Source organism: Dermacentor variabilis, chromosome 3 (genome assembly GCF_050947875.1).
Source record: "Dermacentor variabilis isolate Ectoservices chromosome 3, ASM5094787v1, whole genome shotgun sequence".
Lineage (NCBI taxonomy): Eukaryota > Metazoa > Arthropoda > Arachnida > Ixodida > Ixodidae > Dermacentor > Dermacentor variabilis.
The window spans coordinates 50,413,737-50,431,650 of NC_134570.1; the positions used below are offsets into that span (position 1 = coordinate 50,413,737).

A 17,914-nucleotide genomic window follows, 5' to 3' on the forward strand; every position below is an offset into this window, starting at 1 on the left:
GATCGTCCCATCTCATTTGCAGTGCGGTGAAAACCACCAATCACTCGCAATCGGTTTCATGTTAGCATACATAGCGATAGTAAAGTACTAAGTGGAATTCTCATTTAATATTGGACTTTGCTGCAATGACTCCTTTCATTTTACCTTTCTTTCACTCTAACAGCTGTTAAGAGTTGGATGGGTTTGCTGTGTTTGTCCTTTCCAATACGTGATTGTCAATATCAGGTTGCCAGGCCACCACCTCATTCTCAGCTTTATTCTATAATGGCAGCTTTTGCGGAATAACTGGGACACAATAATACCTAAAGGACGAGGATGTTGTTGGCTGTAGGCGGATCTAGCCTTGCGAGACATGTCAGCAACTGTTCCACCCGAACATCTCCTTTCATGAAAGTTTGTCACCATTCAGAAGCGCAGCACGAGACAGGTGAACGAGACGCCTCGCAGTGCGCTTCGTCTTCCAGTTTGTATGCAAAAACTGCGGTCATGGATTTCAGATACTAGCTTACCCAAACTCGTAACCTGTCTAAAGGCGAAAGCCTTTTTGAGAGAGACGGCACGCATCGTAGAGGCCAGAAAAAGCCTTCAGAACAGAGACAGCGAGTCAGCTTGTTTTCAACTTTATTTTTTAGTTATGCGCATGATGCGTGGCACACGCTCTCCTCGCACCTTTCTCTTAACACGCCGTTCTGGGGAGCAGACAATGCTGCTTGAGACAAACATTTCAGCAGCCTGCTCAGCTTTACTCTCACCGTACATGGTGAAGAAATGCAAAGTTTTGCCCACCACAGGGGACTGAACTTGTGCGGTTGGGAGCCAGACGTGCTAACCACAACACTACAATGCTGCTTTGGTGCTGGGCAATTTGTACTGGGTTTCGGGAGTTACGCAGGCTCTGAAAGCGGTGCTACCTGTGCATTTGTTTTGGACGCCAAGACAGGGAACACTGTAGCAGACGAACACAACAATGCACGTGTCGTAAAGGAGCTGTTCCTGAGAAGGATGGCGGTGTTCGCTGCAAGAGCCTGCTGCTGTCACAACAAAAAAGAATTGCAGCACATATAAAACTGTTGGAATTAATATTAAAAGAAGCTTTCGTGAAATGTTTCAATTAAACGCTATGCAAAAAGACACTTGATGTGTGCAACTTTTGTTGTACGTCCAAGTATACGTGCACGAGAGACTGTTCAATGTTCTTCTGCCCACCGCAGAAGTTTTGTGTCACTTGGCCTCACGGCAATGCACATGGAACTGTGAACCTTCTGCGCTGCGTTTCACATCATAACAAGTGCCTGTCTGGCAAGATGCGGATACCGTCACGATGTGACACACGTGACCCAAATTACCTAGAATTAATGTCTATAAGATCGTTTTGATGTCTTTGGGATTGGTTCGCTCTTCACCATCTCCAAGATCAGGCCACCTTAGTCTGTGACGAACCAACCGAGCGTATCTGCCAAAGCTAAAGGAGGAAGGCACAGAAATCTTTGCTCTAGTAGAGCAATTATGTGCTTAAGTCCTATCTCTGTTGCACTAAGCATATTTAGGTACCGTTTCTTGTTTCATTGTGTAATTCTGTAGAGAACAAAGCTGGTTACCAGCACATCATGGTACGCATGTCTATATACTGTACTTATTCGATTATAAGCCGAGGGTGAAGTTCGGGGACCCAGGAAAAAGTACTGAAGTATGCACACTAATATAAGGAGATAGAGTAGTGGATGGATTACTCACACTCAGTGGGGAATGCCAGAAATACCAAATAATCAGAAGCCTCCGGAATTATCAGTCCTGGTTATTCACGAATTTCGTGGTATGATGTGGCTTCAACAGCAGCGCAAATTTCGCCTTATCATGTGGCTTTACAGCAGCATGCACAAGCATGCTGTAAAGCCACACCATAAGACGAAATTCACACAGTCGTAAAGTTGCACCTCTAGGTAAAATTCGCAAATTATCTGCACACCACCTTTACTGATAGCTTTTTCTAATTCTCAGTGCAAGTTAAATGTGCCAAAATGTGGTACTGCCTCACCTGCCAAGGTTTGTTAGTTGCTACGATACGCGCTTGCATATAAAATCTGCATCGCCAAAAATGTGATGCTGCTGCCACCATATTGAAACTAACTGAAATTATCAGTGTCACATGTAAGGCATTGGTTGACTTCGAGGCTAAGGATTCAGGGAAAAAAACCCTCGCCTTATGTTTGAATAGATAGGCTAAGCCAATTTGTTGTATGCATGCTGTACTGTAAGCTATTTGGCAAGACAGCAAGACAATGGACAACTAGCATTGTATTAGACCTTGCAAAATACAGCACTCTTTAGTAGGTTCTATTGAATTACTATCATAGAGTCCTTCATCAATGATATACAAAAAGCCAAACCCGAGAAGACGTACTTTATTTTACACTTGGCGTGCCATTTTGTTTCTTGGAAATGGATGACTGTGGAGGCAAAGTGATCAAACAAAGCATGATTTGTGCACTGGATGTCGGTAAATGGGACAATGCAATGTGTTCAGTCAACGGCCTCAACACGGCGGTACCAGAAACGAGCCCTGAAGTCATCGCTGCAGGTCAGGAAGGCCGGGCCGGTTGGTGAATGGACCAAGTGACGAACTGTGTTGTTGTGGCCTGCACAGAAAAAAATAAGGCTGCACACAAAGGTTCACCAATGCACAGCGTAACACCATGCAATGGTACGTCAGTAAAGCCATGCTGTAAGCAAGTTGGAGAGGGAGCCGAAATTACTTCGTCATAACCACGAGCAAGAAAATTTGGACGCTTAAGCTTCACCTTTAAGAGTGGAATGCGAAAGCATTCGAAGATCCCCTACTGCTTCTCACACTTGCCAGTAACAGCAGCTTTTAACCTTAACGTTTACCGGGAAATGCTGGTGGCGAATGCTATGCATGAAGGCAAGCATTCTGGTAGAAATGAGACTTCTTGCATGGGCCGATCCCGGAGGTAGTGCACAGCCATGCCGAAAGAACTACACCATTTACAGGTTTCTGTTATTGCGACGCACTTTTAATATTTCGGCATGAGAAGATTTAACATAAAAGGCATGCACAGTCAGTGTTTTGTTTCATGACATTTGTTCGTGGGCTGTCGTTCTCAAAATTATGAGGAATGACTTTGTCAAGAATGCAAGACAAGGTATGGAGCAGCTTTACAGATAGAATGGAGTGGCAATATAACCCGCATACACCGCATGTCATATAGCAAGGCGTGGCATATACATACACCTAAATATAGACGGGCATTTTCACTCACGGGGATGCAAGCACCGGACGCCGGATTTCCTGCGATACGGGCCGCCCTCAATGCCGTCATGTAAAAATAAAACATCTGAAGGGCTCAATTTTTTTAAAATTCTGCTTTGTTAGAACGAGATATTTAACACAATGGTTTGTAAGGAAATATTGGGGGAATTACGATTACTTTGCTATGTCCATTCATTCATTTTATGTACTTGGTTATAAACAATTTCTTGAAACTAAGGTTTGGCTGCGCATAGGCACCACTCCACGCCAAGCGGTCTGGCATGTTGACTTTGCCATGACAGGCTTGTGTCTATTTGATGTATTATCACTATTTGATGTATTAAAATTTCTCGTCACCTGAGGTTGCTTTCTTTTCTTTCAAAAACTGTTGAAGGTGGTATCAGAGGACATTTGTCTTTCTGGCATACATTAGACGAGCGATTTAGGCAAGTACTATTTTGAGCAAGTTAGCTGCTCAGATTGTTCGATCATGTCTTGCACTGAATATTCTGGCACATCAAGCATTAATGGCAGAGAGATATGGCAGTCACAATTAAAGGTTTCGGTTATTTTTCTTGATACTGTATTGGTAAACCTGCAAGATTAAAGAAAAAAAAGGTCAGACGATTACAACACTCGCTAATGCGAAATTTGAGTGCAGCTTTATACGTGTTTTCATTTTGTGATAGACTGAGCGAAGGAATTTGAGACTGAAATCCTCGTACCGACTGGCAGTACGGGAATGCTAGCATGATGAGCGGCATTGGAGCGAGCTGTGTAAGAAGACGATGACGAAGGTGCAAGCAGTGGCACGAGCGCATTCACGCGGTTACACCAATGCCGGCGCTCAACCCAGGAACGGCCGCCTAAGAGCTGTGCTCTAGATAGAGACACAGGCGCCGAGAGGCTTTCAAGCCGGCTATATTTGTGAAAATCTTACACGAGATGAAAAATCTGCGCCAGTGTTAGCCATAAAAGGGTCCCACCAAGTGCCACAATTTTTGCGAGACTGCTTCCTCAAGGCAAAATTGAGAGCACATGTTCGCGCACACAGCCAGTGAAAGCAGTGTTGGCAGAACAGGTATTCACATCTTCTGTGTTGTTAATATGCTAGTCCTTACCCAAGGAAAGCAGGCGCTGCCGTTCAGCATTTCTGGAGTCCCAGCTGCATAAGCTGGTGGTCTTCTCATCGGGGAAGAGAACTGCAGGTGACATAGAACACACAGGTTGGTTGATGCACTGTTAACTTGCGGATGACACTGCACTCCAGCCCCCGTCAAGCCAAGGGCAGGTCACTTAAACGATTTAACGGGACACTAAAGAAGTTAAGTGAAGCTGCACTGGTAAATCACACATCAGCAATAGGTGGTTTCAAAAAAAGTAATGGCTATGACGTGTTTCCAACTCTGCCATTGCCTTCGGCACTCCCAATCCGCAAGAGCATGGCTTCCCAGATCGGCACGCTGCCATGCACCCAGTTCGGTCGCACTTCTATGCTTCAAAACTTCGTGTGCGCCCTCCATTTAACAGTGACCAGGTTTGAATAGCAGCTTGGGCTTGGGTTTTCCATCCTGGTGTTAACAGCATAGAACGTAGATGAGACACGAGGCGAGAAGACGACACCGTTGTAGTCTTCCCGTCTTGTGTCTCATCTACGTTTTGCGCTGTTAACACCAGGACGGGTTTGAAGTGTTTGTTGTAACAGTATGCCGCTTTTGAAACTGGTCATTATATCTGGACGCAACTTCAAAAGACAGAGTTGCAAGATCGTAGGTGCTGTGACATGTGGTCGTTATAACCGATAGATTGTTAAAGGGACACTAAAGGCTAATACTAAGTCGACGTGGACTGTTTAAATACCGTTCCATAAACCTCGCAACGCTCGTTTTGTGCCAAGAAAAGACTTGGTTTATGAGAAAATTGCATCTGAAGGGTACGAATACCTTTCTCAAAATTCAAATCTCGCGCCACCCAACCGCAGGAGCAGTGACATTGCATACGCCCTTTGCTGCCGTCGGTGAATGAAACGACGTCCGACAGACGGCGGTACCGAGCGAAGACAAATAAAGTCAGAGCAGCGGATTCTCAGCCACAGTTGCTTTTTGGCCAGGTGGTGTAGACCGTTCGGGCATCTTGTGACATCACATGGAAGGCGAATTCTTACTTGCAGTTTGTGCGAGTTTCGCGAGCCAGCAAAACCAGCACAGCGCTACGCAACGCGCAGCCGAGAGAAAACGAAACCGTTTGACCGCCCGCGTCGTTGTCGAGGGTGATTTCAACGAGTACTTTTGTCTAAACATGAAACAGAACTGGACAAGTAGCATTTTATTTCGTCTTACAATAGGAGGATGTTTTGTGCAATGAGTGGTTGACTACTAGTGACAGAATTTAACTGAGGAGTGCTTTCACCATGGGGCAAGTGCTTGAATGTCCCGAAAGAGTCCCTAATCATGTCGTTCACTTACCTCAATTTCTCGATTAGTAAGGCTCTGTTTGCGATAACATTGATGCCTTAGTGATTCTCAAGCACTAATCTATCACTTTAGCTTGACTTAGTATTTGCCTTTAGTGTCCCTTGAAAAGTGGGGTCGACAATACTAAATGCATTTATTACTGAGCTAAAGAGATGCAAACTTGGAGCTTCATTCTCATTTTCGAGGACTTCTTGAAAAATTTCTTTTCAGAGAACTCTGTGCCCTTTCACAAGACTTGTACATGCGATTTCTGGCTTAAACACTACCAGAACTTCAATGGTAAACATTTGACAGAGGTCTGTGCAGTTGGGAACAACCAACTGAATTAGAATTGCAAAAACTGCAACGAAAATTTATTGGAACCCGAAGGTGATAAGGGGAAAGAAGCACAACCTCACCTCTTGCCATCTTACCTCCGATGAAGAAATTTGGACATATTTAACTAGCGCTAAAAAGAACATAGAATTAGAATTAGAGGTACGCAGAACACAATACTAAGTTGTGCTTCTCATTCTGTTTCTACAACTCTTTAGTGATAGTCAAATATTTCTGAATTCTACTAACTGCACTCTAAAAACAGTTCACTTGCCTCAGGACGTATCTTTGTCCCACAACAATACTTACTTGTAATTTACCTTTCGTGCCTTTCCTTAATTTAATGCTGCACACCTGGCGCTTCCAGGTAACCAATAATAATTAGGTAATCAGCATGACGTAGCACTTTAACAGGAAACTAGCTAGCGCAGTGTTTTCAAGAAAGGAAACGTAAGCAAGACACGATGACTACTGTTGTGAGACAAAGATATGGCCCAAAGGGAGCAAGCTGTTTCCAACTTTTTTTCTCTGTAGGAGGAGCTGGACCAGCTCGAAACACCAGGCGTCTATAAATTTTGGTTGGAGCTAGCTCAGTTTCAGTTTGACCACCGCCACCAGCTCCATGATTCCTAAATACTGGTCCAGAAGGCAATGCCCCTTCTCGAAGTCCAGTGCCACGCGCAGCTCACCATAGTCCTCCGTGTGATTGAAGATGCCCTGTGCCCTGTGGACTTGCTTGCCGGTAGCTCCAGCACCCGTGTACGCAATGAGGCACCGTGACATGGATAGCTCCCAGAGCTTCACAATGGAGTCCTTGCCGCTCGACAGGACATACTGCAAAGAAGAGATTGGCACTGTTGGCGACGTGATGAACGAAAGCTAGAGTGAGATCACACACTTGGGAAAAAAGTTTAAAACTTCAGGAATCTCTTTGGCTCTGAACTCATTTATAGCACACCCTGTGACAGCGAACACCACCAAAGAACTTACAATCACTGAGATGCACACAATGTTGCCTTTGTCTGATGCAGTATTGCCTGTTGTGGCCTCTGAATTTCATGCAGACACCGCCACACTCAAGAGTTTTTGTGCGGGGCACAAAAGAGAAACTTCGGATCTGTGCATGTCTCAGTGCTTACGGACACACTCACAGCCGAAATACATATTATGCCCGACTTCTATGCAATCTTGTGCAAAACCTACCCAATTACACACATTCAAGTGTGGTGAGATAAAAGCGCAGAGCTCCAGTATACCGTAAGGTAAGAGCACTATTGCCGCCCTGCCTTTATGGATGCCTTTGTAATAATATATATGTATATCTTTTTCAATACTGCTGCAACTTTCTGAGGGTGATAATGTTCCCCAAATTATCACAGTTATCAAGTTATCAACCAAAACAAGATGCACTTGCTGTGTCGAAAATTTTATGTGTGTAAATTGTCACCAATTAAGTGGTGAGGCAGGCTTATATAATTAAGACAGCGCACCTGATTCAAGCAGTTTTGTACTATCTCAAATCGACAAGCGCAGCTATTGCTTTGGAATATGCTGTGACACATGTACATAGTGAACTCCCATGGCAGATGTGGAGTGGCCGACAAACTACACTGGAGCAGTCCACTATGGCGGAGGGCAACAGAATGAAATCTGCGATTGAAGCACAGGCACTCCCGCCAGAGCAATTGGCAGGGGGCACTAGCGCACATCCGCTGTCGGCAATGCGGTTCTATAACCACGAGCAAGCTTGCCAAAGTGGGCTAACGAAATTTTGACAGAAAGTTTCATACTGCAACGCATTAAGTATCTGTGCTGTCTCATTTCACAACAAGGAAATTGTCGCGAAAGCGTATTTTTTCACATTCCCCTCCGATTTAGTTATCGCAAGGTTCAACTCCATATATATATTTTTTACTGTCGCTTTGCTTTGTGCAAAGATTGCTGCACGACCTCTGACATTAACATTTCAACGTTCGTAAATTTAAACGGAGAAAACATTCCGGTGGCACGTTTCGATTCTCGGATATGGGTGGCTGCTTTGTCTACATGGTCTACATGTGTGCATCTTTTGAAAAATGTTGTTTTGGTTATAGTGCAGCACCACTTATAGTGTGGATATTCGTGCCTCCAGTGACTTACACTATAAGCAGTCTATGCTGTATAGCAATATACTATAAGTTACACTATAAGCAGTCTATGCTGTATAGCAATATACTATAAGTAATCTCAGTGAATTCCTCGTAAAGTTTTAATTATTCTTGGCAGATATTAAAACTCTTGGTGACATATAAATACTTTCAGTGGATATCCAGCAGATTGGAAGTAAGAGCTATGGATAGCTGCAAAGTGCAACGCATTCAAGTTTTCACAGGTGGATTCCCAGACAGTTGTCTGACGTTGTACAGTATTACGAGCTTTGCAAAAATAGGGCCAGCTGGTACACACGACTCTTACAGGTAAACCTTTGGATTGTTTATGCTGAAATTTTGCACAGAGGTATCACTTTGTGGAAGGTTCAGTTTAACATACACTTGTAAGCATTTCTTGCCCTCCTGTTTCATCCACAATAAATCTGGAATAAGTATTGTATGTGGCGAGTCTAATAAAAAAATTTTGATTTCACTGCAATGAAACAGTGGCGCCATCTGTCACTGCTGTGGTGAAAGGAGCCTTCCACTGTAACAATGACAGAAAACAGCCAGCGGTGTGGCTGGAAGAGTTGCACATACCTAGCACTCCTCTTAATGTAACACTTGTTACAAGCACATAACACTGCACAGCAGTTTTATCGAAGCCGTGAGCCCAGTCCTGCACTTCACAGAACATCTAGAATGATTACCGTGGAGCAGCCATTCTTGCTGCTTGCCCAGATGCACCACATCGCCAAAGACGCAGGAGTGTTAACAGAGAGCAGCCATATCCACGAGGAGTACAGCGAGCTCCTTACTCACTTTGCCATTGCGTGAGAAGACCACGGAGCAGACCTCGTTGCCGTCGTGAGCCTGCGGGAACGTGCAGACGCACTTGTTGCTCACGCCGTCCCAGAGTTTCAGATCGCCGTCCTTGGAAGCCGAGACGTACAGCTTGCCAGAGTTGTTGTAGCGAATCTGTTCGTCAAATAAAAAGTACGAAGTATATCACTACAGGTGTACACGCCCTATTAGTGTCATTGAAGCTGTGCAAGAAGCATTGCAGCCCAAGTTCAGAAGTTTTGAAACGTGTCTTGCCACCAAGTAGGAGTCCACTCACAGCAGAGGTAGTACAGCAACTCTAGTTTTACGGAGCATCCAAGGCATGTGAAACATGCCGTACTCTGCACTGCGCTTTTCTCTTCCTATAACACAAGTACAGAGCACGGTCTGCTCTTAAAGGGACATACAGTGAGTTTTCTGTTATCAATTACATCAGAGATTACACATCATGCACACTACTGCTTTAATGCATTAGACACGTGTGTCATATCAGCCACTTCTTACCAACCATGTTGATTGCAGTCTACTTATACAGTTATACCTTGATATAACGAAGTCGGTAAAATCGGCAATTTGCTTCGTTATATTGAAATTTCGTTGTATTGAAATTCGACCTTTAATGCAAATAAGCACAGTCGCCGAATAATTTTTATTACACCGACAGGAGCTGGAGATATTTCCTAATTATCGGGCAATCGAAAAAATTAAGTTTGAATGAGAAAACTCCATTTTGATGAATTTGGGAGTCGACGACGAGTGATATGGTTTCATGCCACATACGTCGACGATATCGTCACATCAGCGATGTGAACTAAGCGAAGCCAGCCACACTTTAGCTTGCACTCCGCCCCTGCTGCTGATAGCGTCACCCGCACTGTGACGACACCATCGGGAAAAGTGCCGGCAGTGGGGAGCAAATGCTTCATGTGCCTCTCACTTCAACGAGTCACCAAAACTCGAAATTACGCAACCTCCAATATTAAAAGTGAGGGAAGACAGCTTACATGGTGCCACACAATCTCGGTGCGCGCACTCTTTGCACACGCGGCAGATTACCTCTAAAGCAGGGTGCATTGCTACATGTGCACTCAGCCACGCTTACAGCCATATGCAACCACGGCCAAGACGCACGCCAACTTACCCCCAATTCCGCCCCCACCCCTCCCCCCTCGTGTGCGCTTTATCGCATTACCGCAAGCTCGCATACCTCCCCCTCTTTCCATATGCTCGCAAGGGAAGGCGACACCTGTGAAGCCACCATCTTTCTTGTTTCACCCTCGCACACTTTCACTTCCACCTAAAGCACACTATGCGCGGGGTACGAAAGGATCTTGTTGCCTTTGGACTTTATACCGAACATGATGCGGCTCCACTTTGGTGGCCGCTTTTGTCACATGGCGCGCGATTTGAGAGGTGGGTTTGCAAGCAGCTGCTTGTAATTCAATCATGTGACTATCTGTGTCCGTGGAAGTTTCCATTTATTGTCTTAGCATTCCTTTATGGCGGCAGTGAAATTTCGTTGTACTGAAATTGCACACAAACACACTTTGTTATATTGAGGTTCTAAATACATGGTGTTCTAAAGACAAGAGGCTATGAAAAGTTAAATACTTCGTTACATCGAGAATTTGGTTATATTGAGGCTTAACTACTATTGGTTTTATGACCAGTTATGCATTCCTACTGGGCCATAGTTGGATATACAGAGAAAGAACACATTACATCATGTTAGGGTAAGTGGAACCAGCTTACCGCATTTATGGGACCCTTGTGCTGATCAGAAGGCACGCTCGACACGAAACACTGGGCTGTGTTGACGTCGTAAAGTCGTACTGGATAATGAATCATGAAAAAGAAATGGCAGGTGTTAGTTGCAAATGGCACACTCATTCATCCAGTGTGCTAAGCGATACTCCAATAATGGAGTAACGCAGTTACACGACGGGTAATTCTGCAGCTGGCCTAAATGTGGGCTACTTGGACAATACAATAGGTTACAGATATTAAAGGCCTACTGCAACAAATCTTACTTTGGAGTAAATGACTAGAAATAAGCAGTATTTAATATCAAAGCAATTGTGGCAATACTGCAGGGCTGGTCACCGTTCGATTGTTTAAATTAACAGACTTTAAATAAAACCTCAGAGGGTGACGTATGTACATTGTGACTTATGGATACGGAACATACCAGAGCATGGCCTGCGAGATCTTCAGTGCAACGCAGGTGCAGCTCAATCTCAGAATTCACACTCATGTGCTGCGCTGGTTCTCAACATGCTCGATTGCCAGTCACTTCTGATTGATGTCACTTCTGCCAAGCAGTAATGGCAGTTTTTCTTTTCTTTTCCCCCCTAAGATCAAAAATGTCTCCATCCGCAACCTTTTCATGGTGTGTCCATTCACATTTCAAACAAATTTTTGCACAGAGGCTGCTTTATACCTACACTGTCTGTACCTAGACTTTTGATCTGGTCCAAAATTTTATTACAATTGCCCATTAAAGCAACGGCAGCTTGGCATATGCTCATAAAATAATACAAGGCTTACATGTGTTAACACATGCATTTGAGTGGGTGGGGAGCACACTGCAATGCAATAGGTTCAACCAGCTCTGAAGGCAATTTCTGACAATGTAACAATGCAAGCAGCTTACTACCTTCTCCAGTGAGAAAGCTCTAGCTTGACAGGTAAATGACACTTTTACCACATTACCACGACACTGAGGGTGTGGACAAAAACAACAGTGCTGACGGCAACACTTGGTGAGGGTGAGTTCAACTACATTTCGTACCAGCCTACTAAGAATACAGCACAAGCTCCACCCACAGAACTGCACTGAATCTGCCCTCAGTGACAGTGTGCACTAAACCATTGTTGCTGAGAGCCACTGACGTAGCTTCCTATAGCCCAGATGATAGCAGCAGTGACGTACTTTTCCTCTGTCATAATGTCACATCAAGCGAGCAAACTTAATCGGCTGGCATACCTGCACTCTAAGAAAAGTCTGCACCCTTTGGGGCCTATCTTGTTCCCAAACAATATTCGTAACTTACCTTGCACGCATTTCTTTTCTTAAGGCTACGCATTTCTTAAGGCTGCGCACCTGTTACTTTCAGGTCACAAAAGGCATGTGTGTTATCATAGCATTTTTGACAGGAAAGCCGCAAGCGCAGAATTTCCGAAAAATGAAAGGCACGTAGACAGATGACCATTATTGTTTAGGGACAAGATACACCCGAAAACATGCAAATTTTTTTAGAGTGGGTACCAATTCCCTTTTAATCAGACGAGTGTATTTGCCGCTTAATTCTTCACTTTTCATTGAGTACAGTTTAGTGGCGTGGCCTTGATGATCACATATAGGACACATTGAGAGCCGAAAGACACTCGCAACTCAGTGAGTTGGGCTTGTCGGTGAATGTTCATCAGTTATATGCTCTTGAAAGTCCAACAGCTTATGCACACACAAAGAAGAATGCACACATTTGTTGTCCACCATTGTGTCCCCTCTTCGTTTTAGTGCATCAGCTGTTGCACTTCTGAAATCATCCTGTGATGAAAGAACCCATAACGGCGACCACTGTAAGGACTTCCTGCTGAAGGAAACACCACATTTTCGCCATACTTTTATCAAAACATTGTTGCAAGGTCCCTTCAAAAATTCCACACATGTTACTGTGCAAGACAATCAAAAAGGAATATTTCTTGTCAAGCAAGGAGTAAACTTACTGGTAGGGTGCTGGGTTCCCACCAGCACAAAGTCGCCAGACGGGTGGAATGCTAGGGCTCGTACCATCTCCGCTTCCTGCAGGTTTAAAACAATCGTTTAACATTAGCCAAAACAGTCCTGAAACACCGCAGGGCAGAAAAATGACTGAACCTGAATCAGTACTGTATTATAGAAACATTATTATGCCTCACATAATGAACACGTTCCAACCTGTGAACTTTTTAATTTGTAAAAATTCCGTGGACACGAAATCCCGTGTTGAGGAAATGGGATAGCACGCATTTGAAAAAGAAAAGCTTCCCCTCAGCACCCACATTGTTGGATACATACACACTTTATTAACGATTACTTACCTTTAGATGGAGCACACACTCAGAAGCAAATTTGTAACAGCAGAGATCGAAAACATTGCTTTTAGACCACAGTGAGTTTTGTCAGTCCCTCTGCTGCTGCCAATTTTGCCTGCTTCAAGAACTTAACTCGATAAACTTGCCTGAATAAGGCACCTTTTTGGTATATGGCATTTTGAGCTGCTATCAAGGTGGTGCAAGTACCATCACAAATTATTTATTGCATGCAGTTTTGCAATCTTGCACCCTTTCAACAGCTTTTAATTATTTTCACAAGCAGATTTTTCTTTTTTTTTGCAGAACTTGGCGTTACATTTGTAAATCTATAGAACGAGCTGGAGAGTTGACAGGTGCAACAACAATTCACAATGTTCGCAAGGGAACTCACGTGAATAGTCTTGAAGGCTCGCTTCACAGATGGCTTTGAGTAGTCAAAGAACTTGACAGTGTAGTCCCTACTTCCGGATGCCAGAATTTGCTCTCGTGGGTGGAACTCGAGGCACGTCACCTCCTGAAATAGAGCATCAAGTTCAGAATCACAGGACAGGACAAGGTATATGCATCCAAATAGCAAATCAGTTCTGCGGATGCCCGCAAGGTGAAGAAAACTTCATGAAAGGGAAAATTGTCATATACCTGTCAGTAACACGAAGCTACAAAGGAAACCCATACAGGTTTACTCGAAATAAAGCTTTGCATTTGAAGAAAAATTCGTCCTGGTATGGGGATCGAAACCAAGGACCAAAGCTTTTCCGGTGGGTTCACTCTACTGCCTGAGCTAACCAGTAAGCTAGCAGATTGCAGCGTGAGGATGAATTAATAGACAATTCAAAGGACAGGGACAGCAATCAATGCGGCGAATTAGTTCTGTGGAAGCCTGCAAGGTAGGAAGTTTATGAAATGAAAAGCTGTCATCCACCCATCTCCAATGTGAAGACGCAAAGGAAACTCGAACGGCACCAAACAAAGGGGCATGCTGCAGGAGCACGGAAGCTTGTGTAATGCTGTGTCGGTAGAAATGTCAGTAAATGGTCGCTAGACTCCCATGGACGCCATGAGAGTGGAGGGGTCTGTGAACACTGCTCAAGACATGCACCCTTAATAATCCACCTATAGAAACAGCGAGTGACATGCCTACCAAGCCCTTTCCTTCTACTCTGAACAACTTATACGTCAACGTTCGGCCAGCCAAGTTGCAGTCCTTGCTGAGCATTGCAGCCACATTCTGAGTAGTCACACTATGTGGCTCTCCGACTGGGCCGTGACATAGGGAAGAAGTTCTGACAAGGACAAGAACTGGACACAAGAGGCAAAGTGCATGAGTGTCCATCTCTTTATCCTGAACATTCTGGCCTTAGGACATCCGCAAGCCTTGCCAGCTTGCATCAATGTGGCCTGCTGAGGCAGTCTGCGTGCTGTCCTTGCATTTCTCGCAGGCACACAGTGCATCGCATTCCTTGTGTCCCAAGTGTTGATGACTAGAGTTTGCAGCGGCAAGCACAAGCTAGTGTTTTCAAACCCATCCCAGCCTGTGCGCATCAACAACTGGTTGACGCGGCACGCCGTTTGCCTTTCCCTGCCATCGGGGGCAGCAGATGCCAAGTGTGCTCTCTGCATTGAAATGCAGTATTGTATTTTGCTGCGCAGTGTGCGGCTCAATAAATGCCGTTTACTGTCCTAGAGATCTTGCCCTTCTGGGAGGGAGTTCCATACGTGTGGCAAGAGCCGGCATCGCCCTTTTGCTCGCTGCCCTAACCTTCAGTGGGTCTCTCCGCACATCGTTATGTTGCGACAAGAAGCCCATCTTTTGAGCAATTTACTGACACCGAGCAGGGAGATGTAGAGTTGGCCCATAATTTGACGACAAATGCAGAGCGGTAATTGCGTTTGTATGGCTGCTGTGTGTAATGAGCCAAAGACCCATGTGATCAGCTCGCCATGCCATGTTGCCTGGCTTCAAGGAGTCGTCATTATTGACAACTCTCACTAATGTCGGTTTCTTCGATTACTCAGCTGACGCTGGTGTCGAGCAGTGTGAAGCTGGGCCCCCCTCCAAGAACGCGAAGCACGGAGTATCGACTTAATTAGTGTTGGCCTTCTAAAGCTTACTGCCATGCAAGAGGGAAAACTGTTGTGCACCCCGCCTATCTTCAGGGGCTACATGGCTGTGGCTTCCATCCCTGGTGGCCACCTGCCGCGAGTCCCGTTGTGGGGAGTTGTGAGTGAATTTTGGGTTGTGTCCATTCAAGCACAGGACCATTGACCGAACTGGGAAAGGTGCCACACGTGCCCCAAGTGCTCGAAGCTCACCAGGAGGCGCTCCCAGTGGGTCAACCGCACCATACACGAGAATGCTGCTTACCGAAGCCATGCAATTAATTCAGTCCAGTGCCCTACAGACTTCCAGTGCCCTTTCCAGTGCCCTTTCCAGTGCCCTACAGACTTCCTTGGAAGTGCGAAAATAGTTACTCATGGCCGGCAATTAAGCTGGCAGTGCCCACCTTTCATGGTTACACTTATGCAGTTAATGTCGTGGGCTTCCTCGAGGATCTGGCGCACTATCAGGCGGCTAGAGGACTTCGCGACCACAAGATGATCATTCGTGCTGTGCCCAATGTTCTTAAGCAGTGAGCAGTGCAGTAGTACCAGCTTTTTGGCCACCATGCAATGACGCTGACGATTTCAAGGCAGCTTCCTTGCAGGAACTTTTACCCACTAACTACCATCTTATGACATAGCATGTGCTCAAATTATGAGGCCCAGACGGATCACTTCTTCAGCATGTGCGAGCGATGGAAGAGCTGTTTCAGATAGCAGGGCTGGCAGCCTCTAACAATAAGTGGTTTGAAAGGGTGATAAGGCAGGCTCACCTGAAATTTGCAGCCTACCTGCACAATAATCGATTCTGTGGTGGAGAACTTAGCCACTGAGGCCAAGCGCATACATGGTGGCCATGCGTGCCTGCAAACCTCCACCACCCACGAGCTAAGCATTGGAGCCACAGGTGCTGTGCGAAGGCAAGAGCTCTCTCTCAATCACACTAGCAGCCATCGCCTGCGCAAGCCCGCCTTTGCAGTAGGCATTGAAAATCGGCAAATTTAGGAGATCAGCAAGAGAGCCTTAGACCCACATGCATATGCACGGTGTGCATTTAGTGTGGTGCACAGGTCCAGACTGCCTCCTAAATGATGCACAACGTTCCAGATTAATGCGCGCCATGTAGAAAACATGCTCCTAAAACTGCCTGAGGGCAGCGCAGCGGGCGGAGGAGGGCAAACAGAACAAAGTGCTTTCAACCGCAAGAATGCAAGTGGCAGGGCCCAGTGTTCGACTCTTCTGCCTGGAAAAAGGGGATGGGGGTCGGGCATTAAGACACATTCAACTGAACTTATTGCCCCCCGACCCCCTCAAATGTTGTGCAGGGCTTACCCTCGGATGTACCCACGCAATTAATCACTGTGACCATTGCCAGTCGTAAAATTGTAGTGCTCCTTGACACAGGGGCCAGTGCCTCTTTGTTCAGCGACAGAGTTTGGCTATCTTGCCGAAATGTTTTGCTTGCTTGAGAGAATGCTTAACTTTCTGCCTTCCAGCAGCTCCATTCTTGCGGGCAGTGCAGTGAATGTGACTGTTTGGCGAGAGAGGGCAAATGAAGCGCTTTTGCTTCATTCACTTACATGGCTTGACTGTCCCCATTATTCTGAGCCGCAAGTTCTTTCCCAAGTCCCAGATCGTTGTCCTTTCTGAAGCCTTTCACCAGCACCATGGCTCCCGCATGTATTAGTGCAGGGCGAGGGTTTCATCCATACAGCACTCTTAGCTAAAGAGGCTGATCCCTCTCTGGCAGACACTGTCACGTGTATTGCCTTGCCTGCACACGGTGGCACGTCCCACCCTTTAATTGCTAGTGCAGTAGGGTTGAATCTGAAACAGAGAAGTCGCAGTTTTGCCCAAAAGGTGAAGCACCGTTAGCAATAGCAATTAAGACAACTACACAAAGCAACGTTCATGCTTTTATCGGCAGTGCAAATTGCAGCAAACATTCACTTCCTGATTAAATTATTAAGCATGGTCTCATGCTCGCAAAGGAAAAAATGAGATCTCATTCGATGACCCCAAACAATAGCTGTTACAATGCTGCCATGATGAATAGCGCCGGCTTCGGGGAGCAATCACTTCATGCTGCCTCTCACTTCAACACGTTTTCGCAACCTTAAACACTGAGCACGCAGGAATACAGCGTTCATGAAGCAACCAGCCATCTAAGCTTGCCAAGCCATTGCCCAAACCGCAGATTATCTCCAAGAATGGGGCACAGAGGCCACAATGCGCCCAGCCGCACAGATAACCATGCGCAACCACAGCTGGGCTAAAGGAGGAAATGCGTGCTCAAGTCCTCCTCGCCACCTTAGGTACGCTTGATCACATGACCTCCAACATTGGGCACATGGGAGGGTGGCACACATCAAACCACCATCCTCCTGGCTCACCCACTCACAGCATATGACACAAGGCACAATCTCATTGCAATTAGACTTCATGCGGAACCTCACGGCGGTTCCAACCATTGCCAAAAATCCACCTGTAGTGTCCATATAATTGCTATCGCAATAAAATCTGACATGTCCAAAATGCTGTCCAACTATTATGACCTGTTCATGGATGATGCAGGTTGCACTGACCTTGTGCACCACAAGATCGAAATGGGAGATATGCGTCCTCTCATATGTAATCCCAGGCTTGTTAGAGTGCCCAACAGGCAGGCTATTGATGGTGTGCTTGACAAGATGCTAGCAACCAGTGTC

At 45.6% G+C, this 17,914-nt stretch overlaps 1 protein-coding gene across 2 annotated transcripts in view; it reads right to left on the minus strand.

Moving 5' to 3' along the window:
• Positions 1-2,372: 2,372 nt before the first annotated feature.
• The window catches only part of CstF50 (cleavage stimulation factor subunit 1 Cst50), a 28,543-nt gene continuing 13,001 nt past the window's right edge, over positions 2,373-17,914 (minus strand). For both annotated transcript variants that reach the window (XM_075685061.1, XM_075685062.1), the window contains 7 exons: positions 13,498-13,620; positions 12,759-12,834; positions 10,782-10,861; positions 9,009-9,164; positions 6,747-6,891; positions 4,390-4,470; positions 2,373-2,636 (listed from right to left, as the gene is read on the minus strand). In XM_075685061.1, coding sequence (XP_075541176.1) covers positions 2,521-2,636; positions 4,390-4,470; positions 6,747-6,891; positions 9,009-9,164; positions 10,782-10,861; positions 12,759-12,834; positions 13,498-13,620 — 777 coding nt within the window. In that variant the 3' untranslated portion in view covers positions 2,373-2,520. The remainder of the gene's footprint in view (positions 2,637-4,389; positions 4,471-6,746; positions 6,892-9,008; positions 9,165-10,781; positions 10,862-12,758; positions 12,835-13,497; positions 13,621-17,914) is intronic.